We start from the raw sequence: 9,866 nt of genomic DNA on the forward strand, positions 1-9,866 counted from the left end.
GAGACAGTTGGAGTCCTCACGGGTGACACCTGTGCCAGTGTTCTGATTAGCCTGGGAGCTGCTCTGAAAACTACTTAACGAGCAGCTGGCTCTATTATGACATCACAGCACCCATTCAAGTCTATGGGGGAAAAATACACTTTTAATTACAAATATCTCAAAAAGTATAAACTTCTCAAAAATGAAAAACAGATAGGACGGTAAAGCCTTGAAGATCTACGAAACGGTGTTTCAATCAAATTTAATAATGCTAAGTTTTTTGAGCTGAATAGCGTGCACAAAAAGGTAAAAGGAAAAATAATAAGAAGAAGTCCCCGGATTTCAATAGAGGGGATGCATCCCCTCTAATAAAAATGTTTTAACGTTATCAGGTGGGGCTTGAAAATTCCCCACCTCCAAAGTGGGGAATGACAGAAAAAGTTTGAGAACCACTGATGTACGCCAACAGACCATCTTTACATCATACTACAGTAAGCGAGGGTAGAGTTTATGCATGCTCTTGAAGGTCACAGTCTCATTAGATAATCTTTCATCACAGGTGAACTGGGTATCTCACCAAACGCAGAGCTGACATTCATTTCATTATGAAGGTTTGTGGTTAAATATAAATAGAATATAAATTGTGTGTGTGTGTAGGCGGGGAGCATGTTAGCAGACCTTGTATGCTGGGTAGATTTCCTCAGTCACAGCAAAGATGAGCTGCATATTGTTACTCTGAAGAACCGTCGAGAGATGACCTATAGAAGGATAATCCTACACAAACACAAATTTGTGTCCATATGCATATGTTAGGATATATCTAAATATTTAAATACCTACATGGTAGACACTGATACAGACAAACATTAATAGATTAATAAGCACAATTCTTTATCATAATTCATGTGATAGACTAAATACTGTTTGAGAGTACCTTATTATCGAAATTATATTATCTATATTGTAGCGATTGATCAAATCAGGCACATTTTTGGTGATGAGGATTGTATACCCTGGCACAGAGCAGCAGGTAAAAGGTTCCCACCCCGACTCTCTCTCCCACTCACTTCCTGTCATTCTCCACTATCCTGTCAATTAAAGGCATAAAAGCCCAACAAAATTATACTTTAAAATCAATTCATAAATCCTGGTTAATATGTTGCCAATGTTGAGTATCCGTGTGAGTGCCTTGTCTTAGGCTTAGCCTGACAGCCTGGGGCCACATCATCTCACCTGGAGCGTGCCCTCATAGGCAGACTTGCTATCCAGGTGGCACTGCCCATCATGGGGGCGGTAGATTCCAGCCAGTCGTCCATCTCCCGCCATGTGGAAGGTGTCATCGGACGTGTAGACCAGAATGCTGGTGACATTTCTCCATCCAATCTCATTCTTGAGAGAGAGGAGAAACCGAGAAGGGTTCTAGAAGTGTCCTCAACTGTGATATTTTTTGTGATTGCTGTGATTTTTTAACCTCCATACCCGGCAGACGGCAGCCTGCATGATGGCGTCCAGCCCAGCCTCTGGCGAGTCCAGGTTACCGGAGATGTTCTGCTTGCTAACCTCCTCCTTGAACCTCTTGGCCTGGTTGGTCAGAGGGAGAATGTTCCGGAAGCTGAAGGCTGGCTGACACTTTTCCATGCGACTGGGACATGGGTTGGCCAGTCGGGAGCGCTGCTGGCTCACGTACGGCAGTGCCACCTTATCCACAAATGAGCCAAACCCTTGGAAACAACGGGAAAGTCTTTGAAAGAACAATATAATAGAGGCACTCATACTCAAATTCATAAATATGGTTAAAACATAGTTGGCATAAAACATGGCTAAAGACACAAAGCTAATTCAGTCTATTTCATTGAAAGGTTGTTTAATATGCAGGAGTGTACAGCTTCTGTTTTAGCTATACTTGAATGCTTCTTCCACAGTAAAAAAAAACTTGTATGGTTTAAAGTACACTACATGGAGTGTGTCTCGGTGCCTGTGGTTTCTCTCACCTATGTGCCTGTCTGAGGTGAAAGAATGTAGAGTGGTGAGGATGTCCTGTCCCAAGTTCTTGATTTTGTCCAGATCATCCTTCATGGAGAAGCTGAGGTCCATCAGGTAATACAGGTCTATTGGGTAGCCCTCAGCCCGCTGGAATAACACTTTAAACTCTTCAGGCTGACCTGTCAAGAGCAGGAAGTGGCAAGAAGGAAATTATATTTTCTCTGGTGCACCTTAAATTGGACACAGCTAAAACTGTTACTTTTTTATGTATGATTAATTTGTTGTTACTGTAATGTGAAGAGGTGTGTGTGAAATACATGCTGTGGTTCTGACCTATCCGCAGTTTGACCTCAATGGACTGAGGCTTCAGCTGGATCACATCGTCTTTTTCACTGCTCAGCGGTTTGTCCATCCGGAACTCCATCTCTGATTTAGGGTTGATCACATTTTCACATTTCCTGCTTCTCAGTGACTCGGGCGAATCACATCGCCGTTCATTTGACTCTCCAGACTTGAGGAAGACCTAAGAGGCACAGACAGTTCAGTTAAAGTTGCAGTAGGCAAGTCTGACAGATTGAGGGGGCTTGGCCAAAATGTTGAATATTTACAACTCTCATGCCCCTCCCCCACTACCACCGAGCACCCTCTCATCGAGTTTGTGCTCGTCAGTGCGTACCAGACTGCACCAGACTGTGACTGACAGTCAGATCTCACACAGCCCTGCTCTGATTGGACCCGACGAACCGGGAGCTGTGGATTTTTGCAAAACAAATAACAGGCTCTAGGTGAAGGTAGAAGTGCGGGTTTTTTTCTAAATTTGATTTATGTTGTTCTATCGGAGCATAGTGTCGGTTTCAGTGAATATGATCAAAAAAATCTTGCCAACTGCAGCTTTAATCCTGCACAGAGCAAGCACTGTACAGCGTGCACTCAGTGGGTGCACCACATTTGTCTTGATAACCTTATAATAATAATAATAATAATTAATAATTATTATTATTATGAAAACTTAAGTATTTAAGAGGTGCCCAGCATGGCTATTAATAACAGATCTCACCTTCTGTTTACACCATGCGCAGCCAGGACTTCTCAAACATTTTGAACAAGTAGGCTGTGGTTGGCAAGACTGCCATATACCTAGAATTACACACACACGCACACACAAACACAGACATAGACACGCACACACACGCACACACAAACACAGACATAGACACAGTTTTTAGCAGTGATTAATTAACAGAGACACACTCACACACACACACCACCACCACCACACCACAAGTACCCATATTAGGTCAATATTTGTCAGTTTTCTTATTCAAATCATGATTGACATTGAAATGGGATTAATTTTGATATGGTGAGGTGGGGGTATAAAGTAGTTCTTTTTACGATGTCATCGATCTAAACCAATGGGATTTTTTTCGTCGGCCATTGACCACGAAAAACCACCAGTCATCTTTCATTCCTCAAAGATAACGAAGATCCTCAGCTTCACGGAGAAAGAAGCCTCCAATCCAGCAAGCGGGTTCTAGCTCCATTACAGTAGGGCCTTGCATCCCCTGATCGAGCCTCGCCAGCTTCTCTCCCATCTCGGCCCTCATCCGAAAGCAAGAGCAAAGCAAGAGCAAAAGCAGGTTTTCGAAAAGATGAGCACTACAGGTGTGTAGCCGAACCCTGTGAGAGCACTGTGCATTTACACCAACTAGAAACGTCCCCTACGCAAAACTGAACTGCTCTTCCCCTGCTATGAGGCCCAGGCAGTATAGGCTGTATGCGTTATCAAAGCAGAGGCCCCTCGCTATTGGACAGAGTTCGGATAGATAGCCGCCGGTGATCCTTATCTCCCTGCACTGGCCAACCCAGTTATGGAAGTCGGATTTCAGGCTGATGCCTTGGCAGCTTGCCAGCACGCAGAGACAGGGGTGCCGCTGGTGTGTGGGGGTTAGGATGATTCTAAGGGCCCAGCACTTTTTGCCCAGCACTTTTTCTATATTGTTGGGAGGGGGGGCCAGAATTAGGCCCAAATTTTCTAGCAGTGCCCCTGCGCAGAGATCTCCTACAGTAACACAGGTGCCAGCCTCAATATGGCACCCAGCACCCGCAAGCAGGCATCTAACTGCCTGGCCCCTGAACGAGGTGACACTTCTGAGAACTGGGCTATACACCTCAGTCACTGAGGTGATTGTGCACCATCTACACTGTCTCTATACTCTGTTAAATGGCAGGTGTTTACCAATTAGTGTACCAATAATGATTGTGACCCACTTTACTGTGAGGTACACCTGAGGCCTCACATGCTCCACTAACCAGGGGCACCAGCAGTGTGACTGCATCTTGGGCAGCCTGGAAATCTCTATTGAACAGATCTGCTTAAGCGCGAGCTGGGCTTCAGATGACACCTTCGCCCACTTCTACAGCCTGGACATCTTTAGTAGCCTACGTCAGTAGCCTGCTCTGTGCTTTCAGCTTCGCGCCAGTGAGTGTTCCTCCTGCGCCAGCAAGCTACGTGGCTACACGACGGCAACACACTAGTTGGCTACTCGTCAGTATTCTGCTTGTGCTGTGTTGTTGGCTTCTGCTTACAACTACCAACCATGTGTGTGCCACACCCTGGTGGTGAGTCTCATTTGTGGACACTTTGTCCATCATGGCCACTGTGGTATACACATTCCCATTGGTTAACGTTGAGTGAACTCAGTGGACTGATAGAGAAGGTATGGATATCACTTGGGATCTCTGAAGGAGAGCATGAGACGTTAATCCTCTTCTGCCACATCAGCACTCTGCACCTGATTGAATTAACAACTTTACAATGTAAATAAGGACTGGTTGTTCACGATGCGCCTATTACGGGCAATGGCCTCACAGAAAAAATCCTTAACACGGGTGGTTAGAGATTGGTTCAGATTGATGACGTCATCTGAGAATGACTTCCCATTGGTTAACATTTCATGTTCTCCTTCAGATAACTGTAGCCTATTCCTAACCATACAATTTTGATATACAATGTTATGATATTATGATAAACAACTCACCCAGTGTGTCATTCGGTCCCAAGCAACAAAGAATAGCAATCACCATGAACCATGTCTGCTGCATTCTTGTTGGTGAAAAGGACAGAGGGTTGTGGGAATGCTACAGAAAGAGAAAGTAGGTTAAAGTTAGGAAAAGGTTAAGGTTAAAGAATAAAGACTACAGACTACAGTATGTCATTTTTAGATGGGCTACAGTATGTCATTTTTGTTGTCAAAAACGAAAAGTCAAGGGTCAAGAAGGCATGTTAAAAACAGTGATATCATATTATTGATCACTTCACACACTTTTTCCTCTTTTTCAGCTTTTAAACAAATCTTGCCAAGGACAAAAGTATGTAGCCTATAGAAGACACTAAAATAGTTCCCTTCCGCTTGTGCGTCGTGCCCAACAATGCCCCTTAGCTGTTCTAAAATCAGTGGAACCCATGGGCTCTCGGGGCTTATTGCTTAAGGCATTGGTGTGTTCTGTGTAGTTCTTGGTTGAGCTCCTGATTAGAATCCCTACCATGCATTACACTGGTGTCTTCTTTCAGTTGGGAACTGATATGTAGGAAGGTCATATTAACCCTTAAAGGAGTACCGTCACACCGGTGTGACGGGAATGTTGAGAAATGAACATTCTAAAGAATATCTGGGTTCATTGAATTCAACATAGAATTTTAGAACCTTCAATTGTTGCGGAATTTAGAATGTTCAAAAACCTACACCTTTAAGGGTTAAAGACCACAAGGGGTAGCACGAAGGGTGAAGTAGATTATTTGATTTTGTTATTGATATCATTGGTATTATTCTTTTTGCTTTTTAGCTGTACATGTTAACTATTTTAATGCTCATATTCTGTAAGTGGCTTTGGACTTAGCATCTGCTAAGTAACCATAACCATAACCATAAAGAGGAATGTGCCTGCCCTGGTATTGCCCTGGCTCTGAGTTATGAAGAATGTGGTCATTTTACACAAAACCGCTGGCAGAAATAATAGCTGAGAAACAGCTTCCCAGAAGTTGAACTGTATGTCATACACATGTAACCACTGATCAGCTGCCTGCTACTTTTTATTAGACTGCTGTTAAAAGCTTCATGACCCCAGAGGTCAACTAAACAGCAACTGTTATACAGTTTTAGCACAAGCCGACATGCATAGCATCTACCACAGAACTTGTACAGTAGTTCATAGTAAAATCCTAGGTTTCTTAAAACATGTCATACAACACATGGCTGGCTCATTTCATGTCAGTACATTTCAGAGATTAGATGTTTGATGATTACATGTTTAAAAAGAACACTCTCTTGTAAAAAAGACAGCAGTGACAGGATTAAGATGAGACTGTTGATATGTTGAACCACCACCTGTATCTTGGAAACCATATACAATCTTTCTCATGTGACCTTCTGTGGAAGAAAGACCCATGTGGAGGCGAAGCATTTTTTTGTCAAAGCTAAAACCTTTTTTTATGTCAAATTTATTTTTGCAGAAAAATATTATCAGTCTTACATCAAAAGTGATTTATTTAAGGTAAACGATAGGCGATATAAAAATGTTGATGACCAGACAATGTGGATGTGAATGAGCAAAAGTATAGCCCTGGGTTGCTAAGCACTTTAAGACAGAACCTTGGTGATGGTTTATGAAGTTTTATATATAATGTATATAACTGTTTGGTACAATGCTACAGTAGCCTACATAAAATAAACAGCATTATATTTCCTATTTAGATGTTGTAGAACAGCTGTCATGTAACTTAAACAGAAGAAAAATGAATAGGAGCTCCACAATCATGTGCTAGTAGAACTAGTTTTGTGTTCCCCTTTGTAGATGACAGAGTCTGTCATCTTCTCTGTACTGACATAGCACTGATGTCATTGGTTGCAGAGTACAGATATTTGTGACGTGTGCTCAGAACTGTACACAATAAGTTGTGTTGGTTGGGTATTGTATCAACACCAATACAATTGACAGAATTGTTAATAATTCTATTATATGTTAAAATACACTTTGGTTAGCTACTATTTTCTTAGATTGATAAACAAGTCAGTTGAGCAACAATACGCTCACTTCTTTAAATTATTATTATTATTATGCCAATTTTGTTGTCTATTTAAGTTGGGTTTCAATTGATAATAAACTTCTGTTGTATGAATACGTTTTATTGTATGTACAGAAGACACTAATACAGTTCCCTATTTAGTTGTCAACTGTTCAGATGTCATTGTCACAACAGAAAATGCACATCACTTTTAAATGAGAAGAACTTTCAATCTAAAGGCTGCAAATGCCTCTGGTGTCTATGGCTGCTGTGCAACAAGAGCTAAATCCACAGCTCGCCTCAGCCTCTGACCTTAGCAAGACAAGTGATGGTGTGAGGCCTCTTTAATTCACACACTGACACCACAACTTTCTTAAACATCATCTTTCTTCTCAAGCACAATAACAGTACATACAGTATATGTACAGTATAGCCCTGGGTTGCTAAGCACTGTGGGGCAAATTGAGATTTTTTTTTTAAATAACTATTTGCTACAGTAAATAAAATAGACAGTGTTATATTTCCTATTTAGATGTTGCATAACAGCTGTCATGTAACATAAACAGAAAAAAAACTAACAAGGGCTCCACAATCAGGTGCTAGCAGACCTGGTTTTGTGTTCCTCCTGGTGGATGATGTAGAGTCTGTCATTTTCTCTGCATATATGGCATATGATTACTGATGTCATTGGTTACAAAGTAGAAATATTTGTAACATTTGTGTTCGTGCTCAGAACTGTACACAAATAAGTTGAGTATTGGTTGGACATTGCATCAACACCAACACAATTGACAGAATTATTAATAATTATTGTATACATTAAAATATACTTTGGTTAGCTACTATTTTCATAGATTGATAAACAAACTTTTTTATATTATTTATTTATTTATTTATTTATTTTGTTGTCTGTTTGAGTTGGGTTTCAATTGATAACACATATCCTGAACTTCTGTTGTATGCATAAGTTTTATTCCTGTCTCATATTAATTTCCCTCTCCCCTACATGTTAAGTGGTAAAACTCTTCATAAGCGGTTTGTTCATGTAGGCCTCGGTGCATTCAATTTGAAAATTCTGGTTAAAACCATAGACTGTACAACGCTTACATCACAAGTTTCCATAGCCGAACTGTCGACAACAATTTCTTTCCACAGCAGCAGCTTGACAACAAAAACTACACACAGCCTTGTGTACCTATGTTGCCTTGAGTTAACTGTCTGTTTTATCTATCAGGTTTGTTTCTGCTGTGTATTCCTCTCATTCACAGGCCTTTTGAGATCAGATAGACTACAGGAGAAGATTCGATTCCTTCAATATTCCACGCTCAGACCTGTTGTGGTACTGTGGGTTGGTCAGAAAATTAACTAAAAAATGATTGGTGAATCATCATTGGTAAAAAATGAAATGGTTTCTAAATTTTGTGTCCGAGTTTCTTAACATTAGAAACTTAGCGCTGATTTATTTTTTAAATCAGATTATTATTTCACTTGGTCCTGTGTCTACATACGATACACACACACCACACCACGCAACATAACAGATATTGTATTCTAGCCCCTTACATTATCTTAAAACAAACCTTTTAACATGGTTGGTTCACATTTATTATTGTACACAGTATACACTGACTAAAAGCAATTTTGGTTCTCATATGTAGCTTCTAGACTGTTTAAAGTCTGTGAAAAACAATCAAACCACGAAACAGGAAGGAAATGTGACTTGTGCTAGACATGTGTGCAAATGCTAAACCACAGGCTGTGTCGCTGGCGCTATAGATGGAGCCTTTGATAATACATTGTTCAGAATGCACCGTTATTTTGTTAAATATGCACACAATACATTAATCAGATCAGAATTTTGTAAGAACTTTCCTCTTTTGCGGCTAAACAAAGACAGAATATATTCTTACTTGATATTTGTTAATAAATCATAAACTGTACTGTATCAATGAATTACACTGTATTACCAAATGAACTACTTTACCATTTTTACAAGATCATAAACACATAACTACTTAATACAGATTTTTTACATTTGCGCGCGCGCGCACACACACACACACACACACACACACACAAACACATACCCATGCTATAAAAAGTCACTTACATGTTATGTTAAACATAATATGTAAATTATAATAATATAATCATAATGTTAAACTTTAGCTATGATTTGAATTAAATAATAATGAAATCTACATAGTATGTCGCTAACTACTGACAGAGAAATGCCTGACTCACCGTCACCGTGGCCTGTTTTACTGTGACACGAAAATGAGCCGTAAAAGGAAAGATCTACCAAAGCGCCATGCTCACCGCAGCACAGCTCTTGCTGTTGATGACTGGCTCAGTTCTGAAAATAAGGGAAATTGTAGTGTTAGGGGGCTGGGACTAAACACACAGTTCCTCACACCACTAAAATGTATTAGTTATAAACAAAATATACTTGATACACTTAAGCTTTGACCTGTTACATTCATTTTTTTGGAATGAATCCACTCTCTGTGACATAACAGTAGCACACACTGTATGTACCATGATAAAACTGAGCCGAAAGACACAACCATGGCTGCCTTTACTTTGTTGCCTGCTGCACGTCCCACTGTCAGAACAGGAGGTGATACCAGACACCATATCAACATAATTCTGTAAACCTCAGGCCACGTTCAAATGTGTGAGTTTTGACAAAGCACTGGGCCTGGTGCTGCAGAGGAAGGGCAGCACTCCTATAATGGACTCTTCTTAGATGGCTGTGAAACGATACTTCATGGAATTCCCTGTATTGCCACTATTCAATTCAAAACACCTTCTGTCTTGAAAATGCGGGTAGTAGGCT

General features: G+C 40.6%; 1 protein-coding gene across 3 annotated transcripts in view; it reads right to left on the reverse strand.

The window, feature by feature from the left end:
• LOC125309271 (integrin beta-7-like) overlaps positions 1-9,356 on the reverse strand; it is a 14,955-nt gene extending 5,599 nt beyond the window's left edge. For 2 of the 3 annotated variants that reach the window (XM_048266090.1, XM_048266073.1), the window contains exons 1-8: positions 9,272-9,356; positions 5,004-5,103; positions 3,020-3,099; positions 2,296-2,485; positions 1,971-2,141; positions 1,459-1,700; positions 1,213-1,368; positions 658-753 (exon numbers count right to left, since the gene is read on the reverse strand). In XM_048266090.1, coding sequence (XP_048122047.1) covers positions 658-753; positions 1,213-1,368; positions 1,459-1,700; positions 1,971-2,141; positions 2,296-2,485; positions 3,020-3,099; positions 5,004-5,067 — 999 coding nt within the window. In that variant the 5' untranslated portion in view covers positions 5,068-5,103; positions 9,272-9,356. Of the gene's footprint in view, positions 1-657; positions 754-1,212; positions 1,369-1,458; positions 1,701-1,970; positions 2,142-2,295; positions 2,486-3,019; positions 3,100-5,003; positions 5,598-9,271 lie in introns of those variants that run through there. The other variant, XM_048266082.1, reaches the window with a different exon arrangement.
• Positions 9,357-9,866: the final 510 nt, after the last annotated feature.

This window comes from Alosa alosa, chromosome 2, assembly GCF_017589495.1.
Source record: "Alosa alosa isolate M-15738 ecotype Scorff River chromosome 2, AALO_Geno_1.1, whole genome shotgun sequence".
Taxonomy (NCBI): Eukaryota; Metazoa; Chordata; class Actinopteri; order Clupeiformes; family Clupeidae; genus Alosa; species Alosa alosa.